The sequence below is a fragment of the Myotis lucifugus genome, unplaced genomic scaffold (genome assembly GCF_000147115.1).
Source record: "Myotis lucifugus unplaced genomic scaffold, Myoluc2.0 scaffold_347, whole genome shotgun sequence".
NCBI classification, from domain to species: Eukaryota; Metazoa; Chordata; class Mammalia; order Chiroptera; family Vespertilionidae; genus Myotis; species Myotis lucifugus.
Genome location: NW_005871395.1, coordinates 190572 through 206326, shown reverse-complemented (window position 1 = coordinate 206326; position 15755 = coordinate 190572). Strand labels below are relative to the sequence as shown.

At 53.5% G+C, this 15755-nt stretch overlaps 1 protein-coding gene across 5 annotated transcripts in view; it reads right to left on the bottom strand.

Annotated features, from left to right (window-relative positions):
• The window catches only part of PPARD (peroxisome proliferator activated receptor delta), a 75566-nt gene that overhangs the window by 5033 nt on the left and 54778 nt on the right, over window positions 1–15755 (bottom strand). For all 5 annotated transcript variants that reach the window (XM_006101242.3, XM_023764761.1, XM_006101243.3 and 2 more), the window contains 2 exons: window positions 10055–10281; window positions 732–886 (listed from right to left, as the gene is read on the bottom strand). In XM_006101242.3, the coding sequence (XP_006101304.1) occupies window positions 732–886; window positions 10055–10184 (285 nt within the window). In that variant the 5' untranslated portion in view covers window positions 10185–10281. The remainder of the gene's footprint in view (window positions 1–731; window positions 887–10054; window positions 10282–15755) is intronic.

Genomic DNA, 15755 nt, shown 5'->3' with positions numbered 1-15755 from the left:
GAAAGGCCACAGGGAAGGGAGAAAGCTGGGGAACCCTGGCTCATGGGGTGTACTGGGGCCCCAGTGTGCATGAAGATGTAGAAACTCCTGAACTCTGGAAATAGGGGGGGAATTTTGTTGGAAGTGGGAGAAGGTAAACAACTCTAAAACTCCTGAAATAATTAAAATAATATGCCATATTATGCATATTAAATATGCTTCTTTGTTAATTTGGTAACAAAACTGTATCATGACTAACTTGATTTATTCATAAATGTATCTGGTTCTGTGTATTTCCTAGGTAGTGGTTTAATAAAATGTGAAAATGTGATGGTGTGCGGTGAGGAGGAAGAACCCAAAAGAAATGTAACATTTCTTTTTTCTCCCCTCAAAGAGCCTTCTTCAGGCTTAGAGGTGCAGGAACCCCACCTCAGGAAGCAGCCCAGCCTAAGACCCGCCCCTTTCTGTCCCGCCCGTCTTTCCCAGCCCGGTCCCCAGGGGGCGCAAGAGGCCAGGGAGCCCAGGTCAGCGGCTGAGGTGCCTGGTAGGGCAGCCCTGACAGGGAACCCTCCTCTCCAGCAGGCCCAGAGCTGAAGCTTGGAATGAGCCCAAGGCCCTGGCGGCTGCCCAGGCAGGAATTCCGCCGTGGGTATTATCAGGGACCCACCCCTGGCAGGGAAAGCCTTTTTGGCAAGTTAACTCACCATGTGGCCACCGCCCTGCCGGCCAGCCAGCACCCCCACTGCCCCTACCTTGCAGCCCTCGCACGCATGGACGCCGTAGTGGAAGCCCGACGCCTTGTCCCCGCACACGCGGCACTCCATGTTGAGGCTGCTGCCCGGGGCCCCGTCACAGCCTGTCTGCAGCTGGTCCAGCAGCGAGGGTGGGGAGGCGCTCCGGGAGAGGTCTGCAGACACACGACACGACACGGCGCTTCACATTCTGCCGGCTGAGCCCGTTTCTCACTCACACAGCCCTGGCTCAGCCATTTAAGAGCTGTGTGCCATGCGGGCCAACCTTTCTGAGACCAGTTTCTTTGTCTGGAATGTGGGGCTGACAGCATCTCTGGGAGGCTGGCAAAGTTTCCAAAGCATCCATCCCCCCAGAGCTGGCGCAGCAGGTATCCCAGAAATGGCAGCTCTGCCTGTGGGGGGTGAGGCAGCGCCTTCCTGGGCTGGCCGAGCCCGAGCCCGTGGAGAGGAAAGGGTATGAAGGGATGGCTGTGTTTTGGGAGGAGGGGAGGAAGCAGATATTGATATTTATTTTTTAAAAATATTTTTATTGATTTCAGGGAGGAAGGGAGAGGGAAAAAGAGATAGAAACATCGATGATGAGAGAGAATCATTGATCAGCTGCCTCCTGCACACCCCCTATTGGGGATTGAGCCCACAACCCGGGCATGTGCCCTTGACCGGAATCGAACCCAGGACTTTTCAGTCCGCAGGTGGACACTCTATCCACTGAGCCAAACCTGATAGGGCCGCAGAGTCTCTTCAGATTGTCCTTAGGAAGGGGCCCACGTGGGGTGTGGAGTGTGTTTTGAGAAGATGGCAGAGTGCAGACCTGGGAAGTCTGATTCCTGCATGGACTGCACAGACGCTTGTAAAGGCACTCCCAAGCTCAAGTTCACTCCCACGAAACATGCTCACACAGGAAGAGCGTAGGTGTCAGCCACACTGGCTGGGCAGCACACTGAATTTCCACAGTGTTTTTCTATGAAATGTACAGATGTTTGAACCAGGTGCTGATTTAGCAAGGAGAGCACTTGGCATGGCAACGACTTGAGGGCATACACACCGTCGGAGGACTTAGTAAGAACGGCTGGGAGTCTCTTCTGAATCTCTCCTTTGTGCACTCAGGAGGGAGCCCTGCCCTTGGACAGGGGCCCTGCACTGAGCCCCAGCCTCCTGACCCTCCCTGTCCTGCCTCTGCCACGCCAGTCTGCCCATCTGCTGCTCTGCTGTCTCCCTGATGACCAAGCAAGTGCTTGGGGCAGGGTCCAAATCCCACATCAGAGAATTGGGGCTTAGAGCAGACAGCTCTAAGGGAGACCCAAGCCCAGACGTAACGTTTTCCACTCCGCAAAAGATCTAATTTTCCCCACTGTGGAGTGACTTCTCCCCCTTTCTCCTTGCCCCCTTTCCACCCCCCTCACCCCAGTCCAGGGGTGACAGGAGGAAAGCTGCCGCCCGGCCCCCATCCTGGACACAGAAGGGGAGCACAACCAGACCACAGCAGAGGACCACGCCTCTGCCCTCCCTGGCGGATGAGGCAGGGGTGACACAAGTTCCTGGTCCCTAAAACTGCCTGCCCTGTCCCAGAGCCTCAGCTCCGAACCTTCAGTCATTCCAAAGGGTACAGCCCCCAAGCCCACAGATGGGGAGAATGGGCACCTCCATCTCCTGGGCAAGGAGCTGCAGGGAGACTGCAGCCTGGGAGGGCAAGGCTGCTGGTCCAGCGGACAGCCTGTGTTACTCAGTGCTGGGCTCTGCCACTACAGTAGGGCCATGGGCAGGTCCTCAAGCTGCCAGGGTGTCCTGGCCGGAGGGGCACACGGCCTCTCCTGGAGGCACTGGAGCAGGGGCAGGAGAAGTCCCATCCCAGTCGGGAGAAGTGAGGCACCGTGTGAAACCCTGAGCAGAGACCTTGTGCACTTCCTGCTCTGTCTGTGGTCTGTGTGCACGTGGGCTTTGTGGCACTTGTAAGCATCAGTGTTGTTTCTGTGGCTGCACGTCTGCCTCCTGCTAGGCTCTCCCGAGTCACGTCCCCTTTAGACCTCAAGCCACAGGGACCAGTCGCCTCAGTGTTCCCACCTCTTGGTGCTTCCTCATTCTCCCTTGTGACCCTAGGGGCTTGGCAGCTGTCTGGTCATTTGGTTGCTACTGGTGCTGCATATGGCAATGCCACCCTCTCTGTTTTTTTTTTAATTTAAATTATTGGGATTGTCAAGTTTTATTTATTTTCTTTCAAATATATTTTATTGATTTTTTACAGAGAGAAAGGGAGAAGGATAGAGAGTTAGAAACATCGATCAGCTGCCTCCACTGGGGATGTGCCCGCAACCAAGGTACATGCCCTTGACCGGAATCAAACCTGGGACCCTTGAGTCCGCAGGCCGACGCTCTATCCACTGAGCCAAACCGGTTAGGGCATGTTTTTTTTTAACCAAAAAAATATATTTTTTATTGATTTCAGAGAGGAAGGGAGAGGGGGAGAGAGAGAGAGAATCATTGATCAGCTGCCTCCTGCACACCACCCCCCTAGGGATGGAGCCCACCACCCAAGCATGTGCCCTTGACTGAAATAGAATCTGGGACCCTTCAGTCCACAGGCTGACGCTCTATCCACTGAGCCAAACCAGCTGGGGCTGCCAACCTCTCTTTTCATCCAACAGACATTGACGAGCACATGCTTGTGCAGGGCAAGACCCAGACCCTGCCCCTCAACTAGCAAAGGTAAGAAAGGGGTAAGAAAACTGGAGCAGTGCAGTGAGCGGCCACACCAGCCCAGGCAGGCAGAGTGGTGCAGGGCTGTGAGAGAGCCATCACCCGGGCATGAGGGCCAGGAAGGTGACTGTTCCCTCTCTGGCCCTAAAGTGAGTGCTTTGGCCCTGGCTAGTGTGGCTCAGTGGGTTGGAGTGTTGTCCTGTACACTGAGGGGTTGCAGGTTCAATTCCCAGTAAGGGAACCTCCTAGATTGTGGGCTTGATCCCTGGTTGGGGCAACCTGTTTCTCCCTCTCTCCCTTCCTCGCTAAGAATCAATAAAACATCCTTGGGTGAGGATTAAGAAAAAGGTGCATGCTTTGGATCAGTGGTCCGTGAGATCTGAAAGGTTGGCTACCGCTGGTTTAGGGAAACCTTTGGAGCAGTGGTCGCCAACTGCTGGTCTGCGACCATTGGTGGTCGGAGGTCCGAGAGGCTGGCGACCGCTGCTCTGGATGACCTCCAGGCTGCTTCCAGGAGCTCAGGCAGCAGCAGGCGTAAGAATGCGGCCCAGGAACCCTGCAGCCCAACTTCAATCAGTGTCCTGTGTGCAAAACCCAGCTCTACCTCTGGGCCTGTTTCTTCCCCTGTAAGGGGAGGACAACAGTATCTGTCTCAGAGTCACGGTGAGAATCCAGGAGTTAATACAGAGAAAGCTCCTGGACTCAGAAGTGCTGTGTAAACCCCAGCTCAAGCGCGGGTGATGCTCACTAGAAAGCCGCAATCCGCCGTTTCTGAGCCTGTGCCCCACACAGGCGGGGACCATGCCTCTCTCTTCCTCCTCTGGTGTCTCTTTCCCCTACAGCTTCACAGAAACCCAAGGGTGTGTGTGTGTGTGTGTGTGTGTGTGTGTGTGTGTGTGTGGTGTCTCTGTTTACGAGCCTCTGGAACAAGACCCAGCCACCTCTCTCGTCGCCTGGCCTGCTGCTGGCCCCTGGATCAGGGGTGTCAGGACTACCCCAAACCCTGGAAGAAGCCAAGATGCCCAAGCGCTACTGGTCACGGAGTCAGCCAGAGCTCTGGGTTGCGAGGTGAAACCCATGCAGAAAGAGCTGCAAACTGCACTGGAGAGAAACAGGTCCAGGGCGGGGGTTGGGGGTCCCTGGGAGAGGTCCTGCCCCAGGGGGTGAACAGCTGAGGCTGCTGAACTTGAGGGCAGTCAGGGAGGCCTGGCGGTCTCAGGGCGACAGGACAAGGCACCCCCTGCCTATCTGAGAAGAATAAGGAAACAAATGACTGGTACAGCAGGCAGAGAGAGGCAGGGTGAGCGGCGCTGGGTGGGCAGCAGGCAGGGCACGCATCCCGCAGGGGTGCCTTTTGTTGTGGGGTGTATCAGGGATACTGAGGTGGTGATAGTGTTGGGATGGGTTTCCCAAAGATAAAGGTTTCTTCCTGGATGCCCACCTGGCTTAAGGGTTCATCCTCAAATCACCATCACATCCTACCTGAACGTAATGGTGGTGGGATGCCCCATTCTAGGGACCAAGTTCTCAAGGTTCCATGACCTCCGGTGGGGGCCAGTTCTGAGAGGCTCTCCCCACACCGGGGACCCCTGCCTCAGTGCCCCTCAGGAAGCCGGGGCAAGTGCCCTGGGCTTGCTGTTTGAGGGCCGCTGCCTGCACAGCCGCTCTCTCCAGCCCGCCCAGCGCATCCTCTCTTAGCCCCTCCCCTGCTCTCAGGAAATGCACTTGCTTACCCGATGGCCATCATGTGGGCCCTAAGCCCTGCCTCTGAACTTCCCCTCTAGTCACACCCTGCCTGCTCCCACCCCCGAATGTCTCCTACCTTTACTACCCCTAGGAGGGGCAAGGGAAAGAATGAGCGTTTATCAAGCCCCCACGAAATGCCAAGCACTTTAGTGTCTATGCCTGTATCATTTCATATCGCTCTAGAAGACAGTAACTGCCACCATTTAAAGGTGAGGACACTGAAGCTCGGTGAGGCTCAGGGATTTACCCAAGGCCACCTGAATACGTGGAGGGACTGGAACTGGAACCTAAACCTGACTTCCCTGCAACGGCTGTGTGTCTGCACCAATCACACTCTCTCAGCACATGCCTGCTGTGCGCTAGGCACTCCACTGGGTACTTTACATCATCAAAACAACCCTTCCAGCAGGTCTTCTTATCCCCATTTTATAGGCGAGACAACGGAGCTCAGAAGGTTAACACGCTGCAGCGGCTGAGGTTAATGTGATGTGCCTACTTGGCCAGGCCATGGGACCCAGTTTTTGGTCAAACATGAGTCCCGATGTTGCTGCGGAGGTGTTTTTAGGGGTAATTAACACTCCGGTGTGGGGTGAATTTCCCGCCAAAATATAAGATGGCTCTGTCTTTTGGTTTTGTTCCATCCACCAAAAGGGTGGATTACAAACAAATATCTGGTAATACGCAGTTACAATCGGCCCGAGTTTACACGTTTCCCGCACTCCACCGCAAATCTATATGAACCGAGTTAAAGACGGCTCCCGCGGAGTACGCGCAATTCACGCGAGCCGACTTAACTCGTTTCCCCCACTCCAAGTGTTAACATTCAAACCACCACTCTGATGGGAGCAGGCCCGAAGGAAGGAGGAATCCTGTCTCCCGACTGCATCTGGGCTCCAACATCACCTTCCCTGGGTGTCCACCCTGCTGGCCTCTCCTATAGTTTAGACTCGCTAGTCCTCAAAGCTGCTTGAGCCAAGTCCTTAAACTAAAACTCCCAGTCTCCCTCCCTCGCTCTCTCTCTCTACACACACACACACACACACACACACACATATGCTATTGGATTTGTTTCTCTAGAGAACCCTAACACAGTGATGGTGAGGTTTATACAGGCCTTGGGCTTACCCACTGCACTCTTCAACTTCCCATACACATAAACACGTGCTCATTCCTCCTGATCAATATTGTGATTATGATAAACGAGACACACCACTGCTGGGAATGACACTGTGCATCACTCACTGTTTGGACTTGGCATAAACACTAGCCCCTCCCCCAGAGAGTGAAGTATCAGTGGCACTATCTTTGATTACAAGTTGGGCAAATAGACACTATTGACCTTACTCCCTCACTAAGTGCGCTGAGTACCCTGCGTGTCTAGTCTCCATTGCCAGAGGCATGCTGCTGTCTGAGCTGGGAGGCCCGGAGGGGCTGGCCCTGACTGTTTACTTTGCTGGCAGAACCGCACAGAGCACAGCTTCTGGAGTCAGGGCCAGTTCTGCAGGGTTACCCAGCAGCCTCCTTCCTCCTGCTGTCCTGTTTGCCTGGACAGCGGGCTCCTCCAGGCAGCCACCCAGCCTCATCCGCTGAATGGCTGCCTGGACACCCACTAAGCACTTGCTGGGAGGAGGTGCCAAGGCCAAGAGGAAGGACACTTTATCTTCCTCAGCCCCACACTAAGGCCCTGACCTTTTTCTCGGGGTGACTGGGATGTTCATCACTGAAAGGGGGGGGGGTGAAGACAGGAGTGGGGTGTGAGCACCAGCTCCAGCTCCCCCTGCCTCCACCCAGTCGGGAGACCCTGGGCATGCGAGTGTCCTGAGCGCTAACGATGAGGCCTGTCCTCCCTGCCTCCCTGCGGGGCAGGAGGAGGTGCTGGCAGGTCCAGAGATGCAATCAGTGCAGAAGCTCTAGGGTCAGGAGGAAGCAACTGTGCAGCCTTCCTGCTGTTTTAGGCTCAAGCTGCACCCATCCTCAGGGGACCCTGAGGGGACTTCTGGAGGGTAAATCACAGACTCATGGGGTGGGGCAGGAGACCAGCAGGTGCCGAGAGCTGTGGCGTGTCCCAGCCCCATTTACTCCTCACCTGGCTGGCCCTTGAGGTGGGTAAGACGAAGCCTTTAAAGGGGAGGAGACTGGGGCACGGTGAGGGCCGCAGCTCCCAGTGCAGACCTGGGACTCCTGCCCTGGTGTGAGATCCCCAACACGGACAGGTGAGGCTGCCTCCAGAGCCCTCACCTGCGGCCTTTTTGTTTTTAACCTTTTAAATAAAAGCAATGTAATTGCTTTTTAAAGTAGGAGAGCACTCCAGGCCTGCTGGGAAAAACACACAGGGTGCGGAGCAGCTTCTGGCAGATCCTCTCCACCCATGAGCCCACGTGTGAGTGAGCCCCTCTCGTACTTTGTGTCTACTCCCCCAGTGCCTTCTGTGATGCATGAGGGCTGTTTTTAAGTTTTCAGCTGATGGAGTGGAGATTCCTTTTTATTACTATTATTATTGATATTTTTTAGAGAGAGAGGAAGAGAGAAAGGGGGGGGGGGAGAGGGAGAAACATCTATCAGTTGCCTCCCGCATGACCCCTACTGGGGATTGAGCCCGAAACCTAGGTATGTGCCCTGACCGGGAACTGAACTCTTGACCTTTTGGTGCACAGGACGATGACCAACTGAGCCACACCAGCCAGGGCATACGTAAGGATTTTTAAACAATGGGATGTCCAATCTGTCAGGAATGTGCTCCCCTGTCAGCACACTCAGACCTACCTTATCCTTTTCAATGACTCGAGCATTCCACAGTTTACATAACCAGTTCCCCACAGATGGGCGCTCTCCAATTTTTGCTTTCAGGAACAGAGCTGCAGTAAACAAGTGTGGCCATCTCCGTGCAACTGAGCGAGTGTTTACGGGGACACACTCCTAGGAGGGGACGCAGGGCCCAGGAAACACACATGCAAAGTGCTGGCTGCTGCCCTCCACTCCTGCGGCTCCCGGGCCGTGTCCTCACGCTCTGGCCAACACGTTCCTCTCTGCCAATCTCACCTGAAGACACCTTCTTGGATCGGGGAGACTGAAAAATGTTTTGTGTTTTCTAGCCATTTGTATTTGTCCTACCGAGAACTGCCTATTTCTACTTTTCTGTTGCGTGGCTTGTCCTGTACTTTGTGGGAAGTTTACGTATATTATGGCTTTAACAATCCCCTCCTGTTTCAATTACTGAGCAAGGAAGTCTTTTTACCTCCACTTCACTGATTTATTGATAAACGGAATCCATCAAGCACAGGGTGGCTGGGCAAATTCTTCCCCAGACATCCCCCCTTGTGCCCTAAATCCCGCTGATAAAACTCCCCAGATGCCGTCACCGCACCCACCTCGCCCTGAAGAGGAAGCTCTGAAAAACCCAGGACTTGCTTTGCAGGTTGAAAGCAGCGTGGCTCAAGGATTCGGGCTCTCTTAGTGCAGGCCCAGGCAGGAGCCTGTCCTACCTCAACAGTGCCTGCCCGCAGCCTTAACTCGTCTTACTGATTTTTAGGGGGGGGGGGGGAGAAGAACATCAATGTGAAAGTGAAATATGTTTTTATTGATTTCAGGGAGAGGAAGAGAGAGAGAGAGAGATAGAAACATTAATGATGAGAGAATCATTGATCGACTGCCTCCTGCTAAGGATCCAGCCAGCAACCTGAGCAGGTGCCCTGACAGCAAAAGGAACTGGAAACCTTTTGGTAAACAGGACAATACCCAAGCTACTGAGCCACACCAGCCGGGGCCCCCCACTTTAACTTTTTTTTTTAAAATATATTTTATTGATTTTTTACAGAGAGGAAGGGAGAGAGATAGATAGCCAGAAACATCGATGGGAGAGAAACATCGATCAGCCGCCTCCTGCACATCTCCCACGGGGGAGGCGCCCGCAACCCAGGTACATGCCCTTGACCGGAATCGAACCTGGGACCCCTCAGTCCGCAGGCCGACGCTCTATCCACTGAGCCAAACCGGTTTTGGCACCCCACTTTAACTTTTATCTCTGACACCACCCACCTCCTTCTCCCCAGGAGGCACAGGGATCCAGAGCCCGTCCTTAGGAGACAGGCCTGCTCCTCTGCCTTGAATCAGCAGCTGTGGCAGGATCTCCATCAGCTGAAACCAGCAGCAAGGTCAGCGTGTCCCCTCCTGGCAGTGTATCCTGGCCCCAGTTCCTTCCCGAGGGAAGGGAGCAAGGATCAGCGGGCTGTGATGGCGCTCGGGCAGCTGGGCAGGGAGCAGGGAAAGCCAGGGGCTGAGAGAAGTGGGTCTGGGTGCCCTTGAAGGTGGACACAACGCCATGATGGGATGAAGAAGATGCTGACAGACAGTACAAGGTACCAGAGAAAACTGTCTACACTGCTGCTGACAGTGGGTAAAGGGAACCAACAAGTGAAATAAGAGGAGCTAAAAACTGGCTGCACAAAAGTAATATTCGTTACAGTTAATCACACCAACTGCTCAGCACTGATGCCGCATTGCGGTGCAGCTCGATGGCGTGTACAATTAGCACCAGACAACTGAGCTGTGTGTTCTGAGTGATCATGACAATCACAGCTACAGGGATCTTTCTAGTGTGTGGCTGTTAATCAGATGGGTCCGTTGCAGTAGTCGTGGTGGAACAACCATGACAACATGCATGACGCACGCAAATTCCAGTAACTCGCACAGAGCCCACTCTCCACCCCCTGGGATCCTGTCTGTTGTACAGAACGAAGTGGTGCCCCTGCCCACAGTCCTGCCTCCGATGAGCAGCACAGCAGGGAGTGAGGCAGGCCTGCGGCTCCAGCCCTACGGCCGCTCCTCTGCACCCCCCCCACCCCCCAGGCTGTGTGAGGGCCAGCTCCTGTCCCCGCCCTCCTCACCTGTGTAGCTGCTGGAGGGAAGCGGGTGCTCTGGTTCTCCATTGAGCTCTGCGGCTCCTTGTGTCTCTGCCACTTCCTCTTTCTCCTCCTCTTCCCGGACCTCAGGGGCTTCCTCCGGTGGCTGCTCCATGGCTGATTTCCCCTCGGCGCCACGCCTGCAGGCCCGGTCATAGCTCTGGCATCATCTGGGTCTGGACGCAGATGGACCCCAGGGCAGTTCCGTCAGCCTGGGCAAAGGGGAAGACAGGAAGAGGATGAGAGGGCGGTGGGAGTGGGGCATGGCTCAGGGCCATCGGGGGCCAGCAGAGCAGGGGCACCTCACCTGCAGGGCTCTCCCACGGTCTCCACTCCTTGCATCGAGGTCACTTCCCCTCCCTCCCTTTGCCCATTGGCTCTTGCAGCAGGTCTGTGGGGCTCAGAGCAGTTCCCATCACCCAGACGGGGTGACACCCCCCTCTGCTACCTTTCCCTGCCTCCTGGGCAGCATCCTGCCCTTTGAGTTCCCGGAGTTTTCAGGAGACACACGAGAAAGCCTTGAGGGCTTTTCAAATGCTCAGTCCCCTGGAGATCCTGCTGCGCATCACACCTCCCAGCCCCATCCTGCCGCACCAGTACCCAGGTCCCAGGATCACTGCTCTCCAAAGCCACCTTCCTGAAGGAAGTGTTAGGGTGGATAAAAGGCGTGAGCTCCCGCCAGGCTCGCTCACAGCGACAGCAGATCTGCAGAGCCACCAGGCAAGGAGACACTCTGTCCTGGAATCTCCCAAACGGTGGGCTCCTAGATGGTGACCCCCATGTTTACACCACCAGGAGGAGATGGTTCTAACCCTCTGCAACTGAGATATTGTCACAAATGCCACAGTTAGAGGTGTAAGCGCCTGAGGGGGGCGGGAGGCCTTCCTGCAGGGAACAGTAGGGAGAGGTCCGAGAGGGGTGGATTTTGAGCAGGGGAGATGGTATGGAACTCCGCTTGGGGATACAGCTTGAGAAAAGACTCGGAGGCAGCACAGTGGGGACCGGCGAGGAGTCCTGTTGGCTGGGGAGTGAGGTGCTGGAGAGAGGACCTGGCGGGGTGGCTGGGAAGGTGGGTTGTGGCCAGGCATGTGTGCTTCAGAGCCCTGACCCTGGGAGTGAGACGGACCTCATCCCACCTAAGGACAGGCCTGGAAGGGCCAGGAGCAGAAAAGACCTGCTCTAGAGAGATTCAAGCATCTGTGGAACCCCTTATCTTGAGGTCCCACAGGCAGCTCAAACTCAACCTATCCCAACAGAACCCACCATCTCCCCCCACACTCCCCCTTCCTCTGTAACCCCGTTTTAGTGACCCACAGGCCCATCTACCCACTTATCAAAGCCAGAAGGCAGAAGCCATCAGAGACCCTCCCTCTCTCACCCTGCTCCAGGCTTGCAAACTTGGCTGCACTGGAGTCACTGGGGAGTGTGGTGATCTGGATGTCTGCACTCCTCCCAGAAATCCTCATTTGATGGGTCTGGGAGCAGCTTGGACATCGGAATTTTTGTTTTATTCCCCTGGTGACTGTAACCATTCCTTCCCATCAGGCCTTCATCTTCCCGCTTGGACTGACACAATAACCCCTCAGTTGGTCTCCGGAGGCAGTTTGGAAATCAGCCCCAGCGTCTAAGCTGGGGAGTTGGAAACCTATAGCTGGGGGCATCCTTGTTGATGTGACAGCCACAGGACGGATTCAGCTCACCAAGGGAGACAGTGACATATCAGGGAAGGACAGGAAGAGGCAGAGCAGACAACAGGGCTGTGGCCAGAGGCAGGACGGACTCGGGACAGCCGGACTCGGGACAGCCTGCGTCTCAGAGCCAAGGGAAGGGGTCAACCAGCTCCAATGCTGCAGGGCTGTAGGGCGATAACTGATACCACTGGATGCAGTGACTGTGAGGTCATCAACGACCTCGTGAAGCAAGTGTCAGCCAAGTGGTTGGGATGGACACCGGGCTCTGAAGAATCAGTGCTAGCGAGGAAGCTGGGACAGTGGGGGGAGGGTAATTTTTGGTGACTGTGTCAGGGAAAGAAATGTATACACACTAGACTGAGATAGTAGCAAAGCTGGGGAGAGGCTTTTCAGAATAAAGGAAACTCAAATAAGCTGTGGGCAGAGGAGAGGTCTGGGGTGAAAGACAGGAAGATCCAAGGGGGAAGCCAGGGCAGGATGACTGATGGGAGGGGAATGATTCAAGGGCCCAGGATGAGGAAAATATGAAGAAGCATCATAGCAGTGTGTGTACGTGTGTGTGTATAGGGGTGGGGGGTAAAGTTCACGTGGAATGGCCTCACAGAGTAGAAGATGGGACTTGAAGAAAGCAAAGGGCTGAGGGGAGGAGAGGCACTCTGGCAAACATGGTAGGGAATGAGCTGGAAAAGAATAAAAAGAATTAAAGGAAAGCTACAATAACTGAAACACGGCGGTACTGGCACCTGAACAATCAATAAAGAGAATACAAAAGTCTATAAATAGATGCAAACACATATGGAGCTTTAATATGTTATAAAGACACCACTTCAAATCAAAGGGGAAAGGTGGATCCTTCAATAAATGGTATGTAGTGATCCCTACCTTACACCTTATACCAAGACAAGGCCCAAACAAATCAAGGATTTTAAAGTGAAAACAAAACAGACACAATACCAATAGTCTGGAGATGGGTGGAAGAGCTAAGAATGACACAAAATCCATAAGACTTTATGGGTTAAAAGAGTATGGGTAAAGATTAGTAAATTTGATTACCAAAAATATAAACTTTCTACATGGTAAAAAAAAAAAAAGCATAAGAAAGAAACAGATAATAAACTGAGAAAAAGATTTGCAGCTCTCATTAGATAAAGGGCAAATTTCCCTAAATAGTTCCTGCAAATTAATAAGCAAAAGACCAGCAATCCAATAATAAAATGGGCCAAGGATATAAAAAATGTGTACAGAGCCCAGCCGGTGTGGCTCAGTTGGCTGAGCATTGTCCCATGCACCAAGAGGTGGCTGGTTCGATTCCTGGTCAGGGCACATGTCTGGGTTTTGAGCTCAATCTCCAGTAGGGGACATGCAGAAGGCAGCTGATCGATGTTTTTATCTCACTGATGTTTCTATCTCATTCTTTCCCTCTCCTGTCCTCTCTTAAAAAAAAAAAGTCAATCAAAACATATTTTAAAAATGCATACAGGAAAGGTATACCTTTGGCTCTTAAATATGTGAAAAGATGCTCATCATCATTAATAAAAAGAGAAATGCAAATTAAAACAACACTGAAATACACTTTTTAAGATCAGATTAAAACAAATGCTAACATTGTTGCTAGGCACGTGGGAAATATAATCTCACACATCCCTGGTGGAAAGGTAAACTGGCACAACCTCTACAGAGGCTGATTTGGCTACATCTATCCGAATTACAAGCACACCTTCCCTTTGACCCAGAGACACCACTTGCAGCTTGTAACATAAGCTCTACCTCCACTTGAGCAAAACAACACAATGTTTTAGTACAAGGTTACTCATTACAGTACTATTTGACTAGTAGGAGGTGGGGAACCACCTCGAAGTCCATTAGCAAGGACTTATGAAACAAATCATGACATGGAAACATACAGTTCTATGCAGCCACAAAGAACAATGACGTCATGGACTGGCAATGGAAGTCAAATACACAAGGAAAATTTTCAAAGGTAACAAGATACCATACATAGGCACATATAACTTCCAAACTATTACGGTGGATGGGGAAACTTAGGAGAAGTCGTGTGGAACGCTAGCTTTCTGCCTGAGAAAGCCTCACAGACAGGACTATGGAGACAGAACCACCACTGCCACGTAGGATGGTGGACTGGGTGCTGACACAGAAAGGACAGTGGTGGAAAAACGGGGAGTTCCAGACAATCCCGCGGAGCTGAGTGAATGGCGTGTCCAGGGCCCATCTTAGTCTGGACGGGGCAGGATGCTTACGTAAGACGTCACTGCTGGGGGAAGCGGATGACGCCTGCAGGAGCCTGGCCGCTGCTCTGCGGAACTAGCCCCGAACGCCCACCTCAGACTACTTGTTAGGTGAACACATTAGAGGCCTCTTTCCACGGCACTGCACACAGCTGAACACAGTCCTCAGTGAGCAGGACAGGAGGACCCTTAGTAAGGAGAGTGGGACTTGGGGAGGGGCTGCTGACAACACTGGCCAAGGACCTTGGCGATCACCGAGGGCAGCCTGTGACTGCGAGGAATGTACTGAACTCTCTAAAGAAATTAGCTTTTGTCCAAATCACAAGGACCAGAGACACTGATTCTTTGTGCTTCACGGAACTGAAACGTCTGGAGGTAGAGGGGCAGGGGCAGGTGAGGGAGAGGCCCATGGCTGAAGGGCTGCAGGAGGTTTGAGTAGCATCAAGAGGATGAGCAGCTCAGTGACAGAGGGTCAGACAATGTGACGTCTACGAGCCATGAGGTCAGTGGTGGCACTGACACAGGGGGAAATGCACACCAGTGGTGATGAGAGCCAGTGAGTGGGGGACATGAAGATTTGGGGGTTCCCCTTAGCAGGTGAAACAGAGGAGCAAAAATTGCAACAGTGCCTTGTATAGACACTTGACAAAATATTTTCTCACACATTGCCTCATGCCCTCTGAGTGACCTTGGGAGATGGGAGCAGAGTTCATTGTCGTGCCTGAATCCTGGAGGGCGGGGGAGGCACCTGCTGGGTACACGATCAACAGGCCCTGCTCAGTCCTCCAAGCCCCATAAGGAGAGCCTTGTGTGCTCCCTGGGCACATGAGGGAAGTGAAAACACCCAGGCCCGCAGAGCCTGACAGGGTGTCCCTGCAACACACCAGAGGATGACGTCGACGACCATGGGGTTTCGGACACAATGGAGTGGCAGCCTGGCTAGGCCTTGGGGAGCTGTGTGCCCGATACCCCTGAGCCTCAGCTTCCGCTTCCCCACTAGCTGGCTGGTTAGGTCCCCATGCTCAGGGCTACTGTTCTCAGAGTCTGGGTGCACATGGTGGCCTCTTGGGATCAGATGTGGTTCTGGGCCATGGCTGGAGTTTTGGATTCGGGCCAGGGTTCCTGGATTCCAGCCTGGAGCGTCTCTCTGGCTGTGACCTCTTCAGGACACCAGCTGAAGGGGGAGGGGAACCGCAGTCTAGTTGCTCCAGAACCCACACACGTCCCTCGGGCTGTTTCTATTTAGATGCAACCACAGTACTGCACCCATCCCTGCATGTTGCCAGAAGCCAGCCACCAGCACCACGGCTGCCCCACACCCACCACTGTTCTCAGCCTGTCTGGCCAGGAGCTACTTTGACACCCCCTCCCCCCTGTGCCCAGGCCCACAGGCTGGATTTTCCCAGGTAGCTGCCACTCACCACTGTCCTTGCAATGAATCCTATTCTCCTCTTCCCTCCTCAGGCCTGGCACTAAAAATAGCACACCCAGCACTAGGTTTAACTTTTAACACTTGGAGTGCGGGTGAATTTCCCGCCAAAATATAAGATGGCTCTGTCTTTTGGTTTTGTTCCATCCACCAAAAGGGTGGATTACAAACAAATATTTGGTAATACGCAATTACAATCGGCCCGAGTTTACACGTTTCCCGCACTCCACCGCAAATCTATATGAACCGAGTTAAGTGCTGCACTGAGAAATTGTCGTCCTTTCTCTTAGTAACCTATTAAGTCAGTAGATTGGAGATCA